Here is a 17774-nt window from a genome sequence, read left to right on the forward strand (position 1 = left end):
GCATCTTAAATATTTTTAGATTTATTTTATTATATGTGCATATTCAAACACAGAAGTCTTATCTTTCATAAATATCTTTCATAAACATTTCAATATTTATTCATATGCATTTTTTCCATGCTCTTTGGTCATTCAGTACTCATAACAAACTTTATAGTCATCTGAGGGAAATCGGCTGTGTAGTCAATCTTTTGCTTTTACCTGTAAAATGGCTAATAAAGGATTTTCATCCTGCAGTCACAGTGACTTTTGAAAAATATGGAGGTACATTGATCTGTAATCCTAAATGACCCTAAAACAACATAAGTAAATTTGTCTTAAGTTTTTCCAAATACATTCTGCCCTAACTTATTTTTATTCTCCTGAGTGTCAAACCAAACTTTGTTTCTGAAAAGGTGCAGTTAGGACCCACTGAAGTAAATGAGGAAGCGAGACTTTCTAGTCACTGCTAAGACAAGGCCATGGACTTGGAAGTGTGAGGTGACGGGGCAACAGCAAAACTCGGTGTGATAGCAGCAAATTACGGAGACTACTAAAGTCTCTGTACAACTTGACGAAGGGTATTTAATTTTATATTGGACCGTCATTCTATTTATGACCTTTTTTTCCTGTTGGTCCCAACATACACTCTATTCCTGTTCAGATACTCTCAGAGCTGGACAGCAGAGTAGAGAATGTTTTAAACTGATTAAAGGGACAAATACGAAAGAAAGTACTCTTGGTATTCTGCCCAGAGTACTATTGGAGGCTTGAAATAGTAAACACATTACTTCCAGCCTACTCAACAAGCCCAAACCAGACCCCCAAATTCTACGGATTTTTCTCCCAGCATTGTTATGCCCATTTATGCCTTTTGGCACTATAGTTCTAAGTGCCTTGTCCCAATGCACTCAATAACTCAGTTTAATTTTTGGAAAAAAGAAATAAAACGTACCTAAAAGAATTACAGAAAGCAGCAAATACTGAAAAACAAAAGTTAAATGTTTTGATGTGTAAAATGGTGTATCCAGAATTTGAACTGCTTTAATTGAATCTGAGTAAATCTACACCCACTATTGTGGAGGACACATGCTCATTCCAAGGTCTCTCAAAAGTTAATTTCAGAAGAGCCGTCCCTTGGTTGAGTCCAATTTTTTTGTACATGGGAAGTAAGTGTCTGTTTTCATTTTCCTCTGAACAAGATAAATATTAAGTATCATAGCTTAAGAAATGATCTAGTATTACCAATACTATATTTATCATATGTAATAATTAACTTTTAGTCATATACTCAATAACATTTTGAATTACAAAAAATTGTTACTTATCTTGATCTTTTTCTAATCTTCTCCAACTTTTTTTTAAAATAATTATTCCTTCAAATCCAGGGAACAGTATTCCTGAGAATACATCTTGTGACAATCTTATGCACATACATATATTTTATCAATTACACACAGACATTTAACACATTACATTCAACACATTTAAGGGCACCTTAAATGGAACAGATGTATACATCTGTAAAATCTCCATAGTCCCAGTATGAAAACATTCCTATTCTATAAGGCCCTGTTTGTCAGAGTGGAGGCTTTTTTGCAAGGTACAACATTATTTAGCTTATTGGAAAAGTTTCCAACAGACTTCCATAACACTAAAGTGAAGGAATCAGGCTAAAAGGCAGACAGGTCAGCATAGTCATGTTCAACACAGTCTGTTACTTTTTAAATATATATAAAGGTATATAGGATTCTGGTCAGATGTTTAACAATCTTCTTCGACCCTTTTACTTTTTAAATACTTGATACAATTATACACAGAGAATTTGAGTCAAGCATCAGGGAACTGGAACAAAACACACACATATAGGAGACTCATATAGCCCAGACATTTGTAATTACCAAACATAAGGCCTCTAACACTAAGGGAGCAGCATAATTTTAAGCAGATGAAATGTATCTCCTTAGCAAGAATCATAAAACCACTTCTTTATGTGTATTTCTGCATTTGAGAACTCAGCATTAAGCATAAATTTCCTGAAAATATTGTAAAACATAGAAGAGGTCATTTACCACCTCTGTTTTCTGAATGTTTAGATTTGAAATGTTTAGTTTTGTCCTTTAACTCACAGATATCTTTCATTCTATTAGTGAATGAGACCAAAACCCCAAATTACACTGGAAAATATAAATCACAATAACAAACAATGCCTCTTTAATAAGCAATGCTAACAGAAAAATAATTTTCCTTTGCGATTTGGGTGAGTTTAACAGGTCTCCTTTATATATACATATACATTTCATAACCAACGTAGTCAAAGTTTAAGTGTACAGAATGGATTCTAAATTCATTGCAATGTAATTGTAGTCTAAACTGTAGCTTGAGTGCTAGAAAACATGTACACAAACCCCACCACCATACCAATTTAGTATGTATATGAGTTTTTATATGCTTAGAAGTTATGTAACAATTTTCTAATATAAATTGTTAAAGTTTTGAAATTTAATCTTGAACTGTAAGATGCCAAGCCCTACTATAGGATTAATAACACACTAGATATGGCCTCATGAGCCTCCTAAGTTTTATACTTTTCTTGAAGTAACTGAATGTCAAGTTAAAGTAAAATGCACAAGCTGACTGTGTCTATAAAGAAATTGCACACTTTATATTTTTTCTTCATAAGCTTAACATCTAAAGGATCATATAGATTTGTTAACATTGAGAAAAGTTATTTTACTGAACCAATTCTAATAACACTAATCTTAATATCTGAAAATATGCCCTTATGGGCAGGCACAGGACACTATAAGGGAAAATAATTACATTTCCCGATATTTTCCAATGTTGGTATTGATGTCATCAGGGCTAGAAGTAGGAATACCATCTCTTTCTAGCTATTATATTTATATTTAATTTTTTTCATATTATAGGCTATTTATATCTTATTAATTTAGATTTATGTCTGATAATTTCTAGAATATTCTCTGTGTTGATTATGAAATGGAATGATCTTATGGCATTAGCATTTTGATTTACAATATTTAATGAAAATGACAGTTAAAAAATAAATTGAAAAGTTCACAGTTCTAAAAATAGTATTTTTTCTTCTTCTAAATGGTTATATTTTTGATCAAAAAAAAATGCCTGCAGGCTTATTTGCTATTAATATTTAGTTTCCCCAAACTAATATTTTCCTTTTGATTATTTTTTATGTAAATTGCTACTTGTATAGCCACCTGATTTAATGTTTTTGAAATTAGAAAAATAAACATTTGCATGAGATGTATTATGTAACCTCAAAAAATTGCATTAGTTTGTTAGAATACATTACTTCTTAATATTCCTAGGTAAGCAGCTCTGTAATATTATACACTTTTAATTGCTCAAGGCTTCTTGAATCATAAACAATGTGCAGTGAAATGGCTCTGTCCCTTTATTCTTCCCTGGATTTCATGATCTTTACACAACCAAACCATCTTAGCCATTGATTTTTTAAAGATGTTCATGAAACAATATGCACATTGGCAAAAAAATCTACTGGGATTTGTGCTACCCATTGGGTGTAAAGTGCTGTGTTTTCATATATTCCAAGTGAATGTTTTCACCTTTCAGCAAACTGATCCCTTCCCCATCTTGTCTACACCTACAACACTTAAAAGGTACAGAACTAAACATGAGACTCATCTAGGTCTCCCCCCGCTCTGTGGGGGTAAAAGGGAACTGACTCGCCAGCAGGGGGTTTTCCATGCCATTTTCCTCACTGATATGAAGAACTGTGTCTCCGTGCTGTAGGAGGCTGGATGTCTCAAGGCCTGTGAAGTCATCAGGGTCTGAGAGTTGCGTAGAGAGGGGGCTGTGTGCTGTAGCACCTTGTACTTCTGTGTCCTCCCTCCTTTCTCCATCTTCAGCTGGGAGGTTCTCACCCTATGACCAAAAGGATCGTAACACTGAAAGGTAGGATGGATACCAGGAAAGAGGATCAAAAAATACTGTTGTCCACCTATGACTGGAAAGGAATCACAAACTGGATGTAGTTTTAACCTTTGGAATACGTGAGATTTTATATAGGCCCTTTCAACTTTCTAAGCCTCAGTTTTCTAACCTGTTGCACGAGCCTCATTTTTCGCCCTGTTCACCTTGTAGACTGTGAGGGTAAAATGAGATAAAGGTATTATAATGATTTTAACCACTAAAGACTTTTAAAATGTATATAATATTGCCCCTTAGCTTTCTTTAAATACCACGAGAAGAACGTGGGATCAAAACAAGAAAAATACCTAAACAGCAACAAAAAAGATCAAAACAAAAGTTCCTCTCAGAAGATTCTATATTTAAAGGGCTTTCCTGGTGGCTCAGATGGTAAAGAATCCACCTTCATTGTAGGAGATGCCAGAGACATGAGTTTGATCCCTGGGTTGGGAAGATCCTTGGAGAAGGCAATGGATAGCCATTCCAGAATTCTTGCCTGAGAAATCCCATGGACAGAGGAACCTGGCAGCCAGTCCAGGGGGGTTGCAAAGAGTTGGACATGACTGAGTGACTAAGCATGTATTTAAATGTTTCATCTAAATTGGTAACTTTATTCTTTTTAATTGAACTGTCAGCCATGTAGTGTATACTGGTTTTCAATGGTAATTTTATTTTTAAAATTTTATTTATATATTTACTTCTTTATTTTTGACTGTGCTAGGTGTTGCTGCACATGGATTTTCATTAATTGTGGCAAGTGGGGCCTACTCTTTCATTGAGGTATGCTGGCTTCTCACTGCAGTGGCTTCTCCTCTGTGCGGCACGGGCTCTAGAGCATGGGCTCAGTAGTTGTGGCACACAGGCTTAGATGCTCCATGGCATGTGGTATCTTCCCGGACCAAGGATTGAACCTGTGTCCCCTACATTGGCAGGCAGCTTCTTAACCAATGGATCTCCAGGGAAACCCTCAGTGGTCATTTAATTATGAAATCGTTCTTAGTTTTTTCATAACAAAGAGTATAATGACTTCTCTTATTCCTTCTCAAGTAGATATATTCTTGGCCATATACTTTACAATTGATTTTTTTTTTTCATAATGATAGGACCAGCGTCTGACAAAATATTACTGACTCAGACTCAAATGATATGGATGACATTTACATATCCCCATTCCTAGACAGATGTATGCAAAGAACAAGACTTGCTTGTTTCTCCAGGGCCCTCACCTGCTTGGGAGACAGGCTGTGAAGATCAGCAACAACAATGGCGGGGGAAGACGTGAGCACTGGTTTGTCCGTTCCTTCTGGTTTCCTGGATGGGGCTGGGCTGCAGCCCTGTGGCTGGCCTGTGGCAGGAAGTGTGTCTGTTGGGGCACCTGCTGGCTCTGGCTGAGCCTCGATGAAGGTCACAGATCGTTTTTGGTCCGCTGTAGGTTGGAAGTAGAGCAGTAAATCAGAATAGGAGGATAGTAGGTTGGCAGTGCTTAATAATTAGCTTTAACCAGTGTCTCCTGCCTTGCTTAGTAAACACATTGCTGGTTTACCAATAAATGAGAGCACATTAGGCCATTAGGTACATGTTTTGATTTTACCTTCTTAGGGGCTTTCCTCATAGCTCAGCTGGTAAAGAATCTGCCTGCAGTGCAGGAGACTCAGGTTCAATCCCTGAGTCAGGAAGATCCCCTGGAGAAAGAAATGGCTACCCACTCCCGTATTCTTGCCTGGAAAATCTCATGGATGGAGGAGCCTGGTGGGCTGCAGTCCATGGGATCCCAAAGAGTTAGGCATGACTAAGCAACTAACACTTCACTTCACTTCTTACAAACAGTAGCACATGGGTAGAAAAAATCATTTTTACATAAAACAACCTTTCTGCATAAATTGTTTTTCCATAAAAACAAGATCAGTACACAGCATTAAGTGAACTTGGTCATCGCTCATAACAACTGCCAACAGGAATTAAAAGTTCCTATTACTCATCATGCCCTTGTCTTTGGTAAGACATATAACAAACCCAGTTCCTGGCTTGGGTAAATAAAACACAACCTTCTATCATCAAATTTCATAGCATTTGTGGTTCAACTTGGACTTCCCGGACCAGGGATTAAACCTGTGTCCCCTGCATTTGGCAGGCAGATTCTTAACCATGGAACCACAGGGAAGCCCTCAATAGTAATTTTAATTATTAAATATTTCTTAGTTTTTTCATACCAAAGAGTATAAAGACTTTTGTAAAGACAATTCCCAAAGACAAGGGAATTATTCATTTACCTAGGTGCATGAGGAGAAATATGGGATTGAGGAAGGTGAGAGAAAAAAAGGCACTCAAGTTCCCTGGGAAACTTCTTCCCTTCCCTAGTGGCTTCCAAAGGTGTGTTTATCTGCATGACTCTCAGACTCTGAAGGCCTTCCCCACTGTGTGGCAGGGCAGTGGCCCTTGTGTCAATGTCTACCCGGAGGGACACAGGAGGCCTCACCGGATGGCTTTGTCTTAGGTTGAATGCTCCTGCGGGTGGTTGACAGCCGAGCCCCGTGGCGGTTTCTGGGTTCAGTCTGAGTCTTCTGACGTGACAGCAGAGGACGCCTTAGCTAAAGGGAATAGGCAGAAAAAAAACTAGCAGGAAGGATCTAACTGCTGGGAGGAAAGACTGAATTCAGAGATTCTATGGTTTGTTCTCTTCTTTGAGGGTCCCTGTGGAGTCTTATGCTTGTTCCTTACATTCTTAGCCAATAAAATAAACTTCTTCCTGCATATTTAAACACAAGTACTTATATAATTCTGGCATCCCCTCTAACCAATCCTATATTCTGTCTTAACAATTGTTACCCCTTTAGATAGCGTAAGAACATTAATATAAATTAAAATAGTCATAGTAAGAATTTCAGGATACAAAACTAGCAATGATTGCTTACCAGTCAGCCTTTGCTCATCTAAAACCTGTAGCTGAATATATTCTATCTTTGAAGGAAAGACTGATGAAAAACACCCCAGATTCTGGGAAAATGTCCAGCCTCCAAATCAGTGCTGGGATGTTCCCATCAAAGCCACAGCACAAAGCCTCATTTAGATTTTTATTTAGATGGTAACATAGAGGAAACCCACCCTACCAAAGGAAATTTTTAAGGATAATCTCTACTTCAATTTCAGTTTTAAATAGAATCATTAATCTTGAAATGGGGAAGAAAGGATGACTGTCTCTGCCTCTCTACAGAAAGAGGCCTTCAATTTTATAACAAATCTTCCATGGTCAGTAGTTTGACTGGCAACGGTTTCTGGATAGGGAGCAAATAAAAATATAAGCCCACTTATTTCACCAAGTAACCAGGTTTGCTAATAAGATTCGGAGCTAAAAACAGAAGCCCCAAACTCTCCACGTTGCCCAAGCACTTACCATGTTTTAAAGTTGCTCTGTACTGCTTATTTCAGGTGGGGAATAAATATTTCAGGTAAAATAGAGTCTTAATACACATAAAATAGAGTCTTGATATACATTAAAAATTGAATAGAACTGCCCTTTCATAGGCTGTCTCCCCTGCCCTTTCAGGGTTGCTTACCTGCCTCAGGCCCCTCTTCCTCCCCAGTGGCTGCTGAATGAGAAGGTTCTGTTGGCCAGGTTCACTCTGCACACTTGCCACCCTGTCAAGAGCATCACCAGTGTTAGCGTGCCTGGAGCAGGCCAATGAGACAATCTTCTGGTGGGTGTTAGTCAAAATCACTTACAGGAAACAGTCACTTCAAAGATACCATTATCTTTGAAGGAGGGTTAGGAAAGAACCCCTGGGATGGGAATTTTCACAGGTTTAGGAAGGAGGACACGAGGCCTTGTAGCCTTTGAAGCTGCCAAAATTGAGATTCTGTTTTCAGTCACTGATGCCAGTCTGTCATTCAGCAAAACATCGATTCGATCACACCCCTGGTTTGGAAGCCACCAAAAGGTTTAACACATCATATGCTAATCTCAATTTTTTTTTTCAAGGGTAAGGAGAAAGGTGGTGACGAACAAACACGAACAACTCTATCACATGGATGGGAACACCTTTTAAAATATTTCAATTTACATGAAAATAAGATGGACAAATATCAAACACATCAGACACAGAATCCATTTGGGTGAAGGGTCACATTCAACACATGTTTGCAGCCTGAAGTCTCTGTGACTGAGAAAATAGTCACATAGGTAGACAATGAAAATGTCTTTTAAAATGATTTTACATTTATAAGGCTGGCAAAGTAATTAAGCTATCATTACAACTTAGTAGCTTAATTAATATCGAATAGCTATATCCAAACATAGCACACAATTTGTAGAAGTAACAACCTGCTCCTCCCAAATTTACTGTGTATGTGTGTCTTTTATATGCAAAAATGGCTACCAGCAATGGTCCCTATTTTAGTATTGGGTGAAGCTGAAAACACTGTCATGGACCCATGATCCTTTTTCATTCTGCATGCATGTATAATAGGGATTTATAATGGAAGTGGAGGTGAAAAAAAGAAATATACTGTGCCCCAGAGAACATTGTAATCCTGTGGATGATGCCAATGTGATTAATCAATTTTGGCTTTGCCTTTGCGAAAGGAGAGTCATCTACAAATAGTTTTTACAGTAAAACATTCCACAGAGGAATGCAGCATCAGCAACTGTCCATGAAAAGGAAAAGACTGTATGCATTCATTGCCATTTAAAAAAAATGAGCTCCCTAAACAAAATCTCCCTGCAGTTGTAGGGAGAGAAGTCGGTGGCAAGATGGACAATCAGACACTTCCCCTATAGTTAATCATTACATGGTTGACACAGCCACGTGTCATTTTTAAAAAATCTTACTCATATTTCCACTGGAAGAAAAATCAATGATTCCCAAATGGAGTTTATCATAGTTTTTCTGAAATAATTAGGCCATTTGGGATACATGAAATTCCATAAAGAGTTTTGAAAACAGGTGTTTTTTTTAGACTTTCTTATTCTCCTGAATATCAAGTTCAAAAAGATCGATGTACATTGTTTTTATACACATATAACCCTGTACCATAAATGACCTTCCTATGTAGATGGAAAATTACCTCAAAGGAACAATGCAATAAATTCTGATAAGCAATACAGACTAAGTTGCTGCATGTTTGAAATGACATCTCCTTATTAATTATACATTTTAATATGTGTCTTAAACTGGAAAGAGTGAGTATTCAATTACCATATGCACAAAAGTAGAAACAAGTTTTTCCCAAATACCAAGCAAAGCTTTCACTGGAATGGATTCTTCATTGACATCTAAATGTTACCTCAGTTCCCTTGGCCGTAAAGGGAGGTTAATACTTACCATCTACCTCCCATTAAGGTAGAGAAAAGAAGTTAGTCAATGTAAAATGGTTTGAACATGAAAAGTGATGTAACATAGTATGCTTCATTGTTTTAGATCTGTAATGAGTTTATTGCTTTTAGAACAGCAGAAGGAACTAGGTAATAAAAAGTCTTAAAAATAATTGGGTAGAGAAAATGAAATAGAGGCAGTCCGCTTGTTACACTTTTATTCAGTAATCTGAGATTGTGAGAAAAAAATGGTGCAAGAAAAAAAATACATGTCACTCAGGGAGTGTTAAATGCCAAAAGATAATGGTAATTTCATGACGATTATTCCAAGGAAGAATCAAAAGCATCAAAATTTTCTCTATGGATAGAGAGGTTTAATCTAAGAAATGGGTCAGGTTTATAGATTTAGTATTTAGTTGCTTTATATAAATGATATAGTGTTTCAATAAATGCACATATTAATGATTAAATCATAGAACATTCCCTTGGAAATACAGCTCAGCTAATATATTCTCCTTAAAAATATGATGCTAACATGTTTATATTTGGAACATCAAAGTCTGGCTTAACTGTGTGCAGAGGATACATTAGTGATAAACAAACAGGGAAATTAATAATAGAAGTAATACACATAGAAGTAATTTTGGGTCTCTATCAAATTGGAGTTGCATATAAAATGTGGTTTCAATTTAGTTCTCCCCATGTCATGTAATATTTCTGTTATGTGCAGGATTTGTGATATGTGACTATCAGGTGTGCAATATCACACCAACCAGAAGACTATGGTGTCTGCCCTAAGCACCTCTCTAGAGAAAACCGATTCCCTAAAAATTTTAATCTTCGGAATGATAAATGGCTGATTTCTACTGTTTTGTCAAATAAAAAGGTAAAACCATAAGTATAAAAGCAAGCAAAACTTTCTAAATTGAAGTTAAATCATCCTTGGTGTTTCTGAGTCACTAAGCAATATTACTCTGACAAACAATCTGGATTTTAGAGAAGTAAATATGGGTCTTGGCAGAACTGGTATGAGTCAACTGTCTACAAAAACCAAAGACCTTACTCAAAATGCAAGAAAGTAATTTATAAGCTAGAAAAATTTAGACAATGTTAGAAGACAATCCTGACACAAATGATTTCTTTTCTCTCATTTCAGCATGAAGACTTGGAGTGTATAAATATGTTGTTTAGTTGCTATGTCGTGTCCAACTCTTTTGCATTGCGGGTGGATTCTTTACACCCGAGCCACCGGGTAAGCGCCATATACAATATATATGCATATCCTAATGAAATACATATCTAATGGTATTTCTTAAAGGATAGGGAACAAAAGGCCATTCAGGAATGCAATAAAAATTTCTGTCACTCATCTCAAAGGACAAAAAAAGTGTATTTCAACATAGAAATAGATTTCAAAATAAAAGTTTTAAGTAAAAGTACTGGGTGAAACTAGTATATAGGAAATGAATTTGTATTTTCATTGCTTTTATCTATACTTTTAGTTTTAATTTTAGTATGGTTAGAGAAATCTGGAGGGGAAGAGAAGGCACGCAGCATAGCCATTTTCACCAGGCGAGTGCCTTGTGCTGAGGAATGCATGAAGCCAGTACTGAAGAAGCCATAAAGCATTTACAGGAAACAGGGACATAAACAGTAGACAAAATCCTACTCTTCCCTTTCCCAGTAAAAGATTAGCATTTAAAGTTTACTTAGCCTCCATAACATCTAAGAAAATGTATTTTAAATGCCACAGCATTTAGAGATTAGAGACTGGAATTCAGACAAAAAAGGGAAGGATCTGGATCTTAGTTCTCCTGTAAGAACTGATTTAACACTGGGAAAGTACACGTCTCTGTGTATCACAACAGATAAACAGATATTTTTTAAGTTATTAATTCTCAACTCCATAACAAGGTTGTTTTAATCTTTTCTATTTGGGTGTACTTGCCAAATTTTCATAGTTTGGAAATGTGGATGATCATGAGATGGATAGATTATTTTTATTTTGTTTCATGCAGACTATCTATCTTGTTCACACTTGAGTCACATTCTTATTTTCCACTGTGATTAAAATGACCCTTATGGAATCAAATAGCATTGTAATCTCTTCTCTCTCTTTTTTTAAGCTAGAGTTGATTGTCAATTCCTGCCTTTCAAAATGTTCTAACATGTCCAAACAAAATTTAATTCTCAAGTATAAACTTCCAGGCTTAAGTGCCTGAATAACATTTTGCATGTTTATATTCTTCTGGAGAGAGAAATATGGCCCATGGTGTGTGTATTTGGGGGTGGGCACAGGGAGGGAAAATCTTCAGTGAAACTTCTGTATTTCTAAGAACAAAACTCTTAAAGAAGAGAATTCTTCCATGATACACATACTATTTCAATTTATTAGTTCCAAAATGGCACCCACTCCAGTCCTCTTGCCTGGCAAATCCCATGGATGTAGGAGCCTAGTAGGCTGCAGTCCATGGTGTCACTAAGAGTCGGACACGACTGAGCGACTTCACTTTCACTTTTCACTTTCACGCATTGGAGAAGGAAACGGAACCCACTCCAGTGTTCTTGCCTGGAGAATCCCAGGGACGGGGGAGCCTGGTGGGCTGCCGACTATGGGGTCGCACAGAGTCGGACATGACTGAAGCAACTTAGTAGCAGCAGCATAGCATAGTGATTTTTACAGACTTATACTTCTTCCTATGAATCTTTATAAGAAACCAGTTAGTACACATTAAAAAAACCCTGGAAAAAATTTTCTAAAGGTCTGCAAAATTTTTATTGGTTTCCACCTATTTATCAGGTTATACTATTATCCTGGAGACTGCCTCATTTAGGCTTCGGACCAACTTGCCTAAAACAAGTGTTCTTTCAAAAGTAAATCCCCAGAAAGTTTATCAAAATGTGAGACTGGGGTGAGCAGCAGGGCCTATTACTTTCTCTTAGGCATGTTTCCTGATATTCTTTAAGCTTTAGAGTCAGGTTTTCCTTAGTTGAGGGCTCAGGTGTGTGCTAAATGTAATTTACATAGTCAATATCTTGCTGCTGCTTTAGAACCTTAAGAATCTGCGCCATAAAGAAGTTTCATGCCAAAAATAAGAAAGCCTGGAAACCAAACATTAAAAGTATATATCCTATTTTATAAACCCACCTCTTAGTAATGCCAAAAGTTCCTCTCCTCCAAAGAGAACTTGGTGACATGGTGGCGTTTGAGAGAGATGACTTGCAGCGTATGGCAAAGGTGGGCGTGCTATGGCTGTCGGGATGCCTCTGCACTCGTGGAACTTCTTAGAATCCAAAGTGAGTGCTTCATTTTCTGGTTTCTTAATGATCACTAATCAATCAGGGTGACTGGCATCCAGAACTCAAACACACCAATTACGGGAACAACAGATCAACAAAAGTTGATCCAAAACAGTCATCAAAGAACTCACACGATTGACTAATTCATCTCTGGATAAAACCTATAGCGTTGGCTCTGAACCACCCTCAAATAGCAAGAACTTGGGGTTTATTCCAATCTACACTGGACCAAAGGCAGATTGGACTGGTTTAGACAACTCCAGATTAGTCCATTTGAACCCTAAGCCTGACAAAGAGGGCCAAGTCCTTGGGAGAATTTATAAAAATTAACTCAAACTCTTGTCTTCTCTCACCAACCCCAGACTAGTATTTTATTCAGTAAGAATAGAATTTGGCCTAGTTAGAAAAGATCTGGGACAAAGTCTGATTTAATACTTTCTACTGTCAGTAGGACAGTGAAATCATCTTCCTAGTTAGATTCTCCTGTCTTGTATGTAATATTAAGCATTAAACAAATAAATGCTTTGAAACCAGTGGTCATGGTGCTAGGCTGGGTTCAGAGCTCTTCCAATACTGTGAACAATGAAGGAAACCACCTTAAGGACTACTCTGTTCTTCCCTGTCCTTGAAGTTCTCAACAGTGGAATTAAGCCTGCACTCTGCAGCACTTCCACATTTACCACCAATAAGAGACTGATCTATCCAGGCAGGGGCTTGCAAACACAAATGAATGTCATGAATTATGAGGCCAGTAAAAAAAAAAAAAGATACACCTGATGATGCAGTAAATTTCCCATTTTCAGTTGCGAAAGAAAATGTGAAATCTGAACAAGATGCAAAAAATAAAAAAAAGGACAGCCTTTCACAGGAACGGCCTCTCAACATTTCCTCATCTTTGTGATACAGCAATAAACAAGGGAGCACTCACTATATAATGAGAACCTGAAAGGGAATATTTTCTCTTGAGATGAAACAAAGGTACTCTTAGCATGAACAAGAAGCATTACCCCTAATGAGGATTAGTTGAGAGGTGTGAATCAACAGCACAAGATTAGGAATGTTTGACGTGGTTTATCTGAGTGTTAAAGGTGCAGGACCCCTTTCTGAAGCTTTAAACCAATAGCCAAACCATTATATTGTTTGCATCATGGGAAGTCTCTTACCAAGAAATGTTTGTATCTGATATTTCATGGCAAATTTGGGAGTCATCTTAGCACTGGGACAGACATTTTTTATATAAACATGGTTTGAATAAGCTATCATAACAGCCTGTCACATTGCATGCACCAAAGAGAGGGAATTATATAAATCATATTAACATTAGTATTCTTATTATAGCATCACTGTTTTCTTATGGTATTGGCTGGAAGACTTGTCTAGATTGGGGCTTCCTAATGATGGGGAGTTGTATTAAAAGGCTTTTGACAAAAAAAATTTTTTTTCTTAAAGACTATCAGCATGGGAGGGAATGTTTAGCTGGGATAAATTTAACATTTTGTATATCAAACTCTCGAGATGGTCCATGGGATAAACCCCTAGAAGAACTCCAGGGATTTTTTTTTTTTTTAAGTAAACTTTTTAGGCCATTTGTGATGGAGCTCTGAAGCTGAAAAATGAAAGAGGCTACACCTTTGACTTCCAGGCTCGTGTGTTTATGAGCAACAAAGGGCAAGGAATGGAAATCGATATCAAGACGGGGCGAGAGGAGACAGAGAGACAGAGAGACGGAGGAGACAGGGAACAGCTTGTTTCCCAGCACAGACACCAATACACAGGTAGCATTGACACTGTACCTAGAGAGGCTGCCCTCGGCGGCCAGGCCCTGGGAGTCATCGAGGACATTAGGTTCACTGCAGGAGGGGTAGGGAGATGAAGCATTTAGGGAAAGAAAATGCAAAGAAATAAAAGAAAAAGAAAAAAAAAAGGCATGCACTTTTCTGCTTCTAAGAACCAAAAATAAATAAATTTAACAGAACAAGGAAGGAAAAGGAGACAGTCAACCATTTCACCTTGTGCTGGGTTGGTCAAGACAGGACTCAAGGCAATGGGGAAGAGAGGCCTTTGGGTGGATATGACTCTCAGAGGAGTGATCTATTTACTGGTCAGGAATTGGGACTTGTGATAAGCTCCGAATGGACACAGGAACTCTGGAACACACTGGGGAATGAGTCTGTAGAAGATGAAACTATCATTCCTTTGATAACCATTTGGCTGGGTGGCTATGACTTTTCACCTGTCTTGTTCATATAATGTTTCATTGACCAGGATCCTGCTTCTTTCTTGTGAGTTGTGACCTGATCACACAGAAACAACTTACCATGAACTGTCACAACCCAACTCTTGGAGCTGATGCCATTAAGAAAAGCAGAGAAAGAACCTGATTGCACCTGCTAATTTTGCAGTGAAAAAGGAAGTGAATGAATAGAAGGAAGACAACCCTGGTATATTCACATGGAACCTGCATTCACCTCCTCACTCCATCCGCTAGTGACTGAACTGTAAATGCCAAAAGAAGAAACCTGTCAAGTTGGTGAAAGAATAATTAAATAGTTTACTGATTTATTTGGGTGATTTGGGGATTTGTGAACAGAAACTATGTCATACATACTTTCTCTCTCCTTCCTTCAGTGCCTAGCTCTGAGCTAAGTGTCCATGTGGCACTCAATAAATAGTTGTTAAAATGGATGGAATTAAACTCTTTAGCAAACTGGAGTGCCTGCCTCTAGAGAATTGTTGTTCACCTATACTGTAAAAATAGCATCCATCCCCAGAAAGAGGCTTTCCCTAACAGAGAGAGACATCATTACCTTTGCTAGCCCTCCCAAGCAGGACTCAAGCCCAAAGGGTTTAGCTATATTATTTTTCTGGGTTTCTGGTCTATCCATAATAGAACAAATTTTCTCCCCAGAAATGAGATAACTCCTTAATGGATAGGTACAAAGGGATTTGATGGCCTGGTTATGTTATGTAAATAACCAAAAAGAATCTCTACTTAAATTTTAAATAAAAAATTTTACATAGACTAAAGTTTTGTTTATTCTCAATAAAGTTTGCATATTTCTAGGAATTAAAAATAAATCACTATGTACCAGTATTAACTGCTTGTATGACTTTACGTCTTTTTTTTGGATATTTTATAATTTGGCTCTCTTTTTTTGTATATTTTATTTATAAGACTTCCTTATCAAAGATAAATTATCAGTAGGTAAAGCAGTATCTTTCAATGATAATAATACTTTTATATTACCAATTTTTATAACTACATAGTATATAAATAATGCTTTCTTTACAAGTATATAATTTAATTATTAATATTTTATCATTTCCCCCATTTTTAAAATATTCTGCAAAACTTGGCTTTATTTCACAAATTTTATTTCATCTGTACAGTTCAGGAATGATAGGCTAAAGGATTTAGGTACAGAGTAATTATTTCTCCATGTAAACTAAATTTATGTGAGCACAAGAATGTCTCCTGATTGTTCTCATTCTCCATGTGTAAGTTATACCACAATAACTCCGTAGGTAATAAGAATGAACAATAAACTAGATGAAAACATAAGACTGATTCTTTGAAAGAATTCAGTTCCTGAAGTAGAAGTCCTGACTTTGAAATAGATAATGTTTTATTTCTTATATCAGATCATTTTCTGTATTACCATATTAATGGTAAACTATATGTATAAAGTTTCAAATCTATATTCTTAGAGGTTAGAGAGCACCAAAGAAAATGTTTTAAAGAGTCTAATTATGAAATCATAAAATTCTATAGGTAGAGAAGTTACCTTAAAGACAGATTTTAGCTAACCTCTCATTTCACAGAGGAGAAAACTGTGGGCTCTTGTTAAATGACCTGCCCAAGGTCACACATACTGGCATAGGTCTTTTTTCACTTTGTTAAGCATCACTATCTCCAACTAAATACTGATGACATATCAGAAGTCTAAACTACCAAATATATCAAGCCAGTCCTATACACTTAGCAGGTACCCATTATTAGCTTAGCTGATAATATATATGAAATACAAGAATGTCATCTGAAAGAAGACTATGAAAGAAGAGCATATATCTATTTATAGAACAATGTTAAGGAGAAACAATGCTTGGATCAGAAATTGAGATCCCCTCAACTTGCCTGACTTAGAAAAATGCTACAAATTGTTTGTGCAAACCTTGTTGAAAATTTGTTTGAATGGTCTACTTAAAAAAAAAATGGATTGTTTGCTTCTCTTTAGGCCCTTTTTAGTGTAACAGGAGTGAGTTTTCAGAATTTACGCCTTTGCCCCCAGATGTGGAGTATGACATATCCAGGGCTGTTTACCTTTGGCTGGGTAACATGCCCACCTCAGCCTGAGGTGCAGACGTGCTGGAGACATGGCTGGAGAACCGCCGCCTTCCAATGGTGCTCAGGAGGTACGCTTCTTGTTCACTTACCACACTGGGCATGCTGACAGAGTCATCTGAAAGGGCCCGAGAAGAGAGCGTCAGGAAGTTACGATGCTGACCGGAAAACCCGGATCAGCTTTGTCCTTGGGTTCGAGCGTTAGGAAGTTATGATGCTGACCGGAAAACCCGGATCAGCTTTGTCCTTGGGTTCCATCCTTGACCAGAACACAACCTTAGGACAATATCTAAAGTTAAATTATCATTCGTCCCTTTGTACAGATTCAAAACTAAGACCTTTGGGAGCTTAAGAAATATTTTCACTGCTTTTATATAACCAGAGACTTTAATAGCTGAGCCTTTAGTGTCATTGAACATTGTCATTTGAGAGAATATGAACATTATGAGAACTTCGAGTTAAAGTGACTAGTTACTTCATTTGGTTGAGGGAAATAGCATCAAGAAAACATCATGAATGTATCCGTATCTTGAAAAAAAAAAAAAAACAAACCTTCTGGAGCTGAGTTTTTAATCTGCACGAAGGGTGAAGGATAGTTCTTCACATCTACACATCTCCCACCTTCGAACAGCTTTCATGAAATAAACGTAAACTTCTTGTCCATTTCTACAAGCAGATTATTTGTAAAAATCAAGGGGCATTGGCAAATTAAAGATTTCAGAAAAGCTGGACTACAACATTTTAAACATTCCAGAAATAGTTCAGTAAGGGACTGTGTTGTTGAACAAATCAAGCACGTTTGATTTGTTTCAAACACTACACTCAGGACATATCATGATTTTTAGACTGCTGAGGGAAAGACTATTTCAGGTATTT

The 17774-nt window shown here is 37.1% G+C and overlaps 1 protein-coding gene across 7 annotated transcripts in view; it reads right to left on the reverse strand.

Moving 5' to 3' along the window:
* UNC80 (unc-80 homolog, NALCN channel complex subunit) overlaps positions 1-17774 on the reverse strand; it is a 213847-nt gene continuing 196073 nt past the window's right edge. For 6 of the 7 annotated variants that reach the window (XM_040228608.1, XM_040228607.1, XM_040228610.1 and 3 more), the window contains 6 exons: positions 16878-17016; positions 14350-14406; positions 7503-7584; positions 6425-6536; positions 5175-5374; positions 1-3903 (listed from right to left, as the gene is read on the reverse strand). In XM_040228608.1, coding sequence (XP_040084542.1) covers positions 3664-3903; positions 5175-5374; positions 6425-6536; positions 7503-7584; positions 14350-14406; positions 16878-17016 — 830 coding nt within the window. In that variant the 3' untranslated portion in view covers positions 1-3663. The remainder of the gene's footprint in view (positions 3904-5174; positions 5375-6424; positions 6537-7502; positions 7585-14349; positions 14407-16877; positions 17017-17774) is intronic. The other variant, XM_040228609.1, reaches the window with a different exon arrangement.

The sequence above is a fragment of the Oryx dammah genome, unplaced genomic scaffold (assembly GCF_014754425.2).
Source record: "Oryx dammah isolate SB20612 unplaced genomic scaffold, SCBI_Odam_1.1 HiC_scaffold_27, whole genome shotgun sequence".
Lineage (NCBI taxonomy): Eukaryota > Metazoa > Chordata > Mammalia > Artiodactyla > Bovidae > Oryx > Oryx dammah.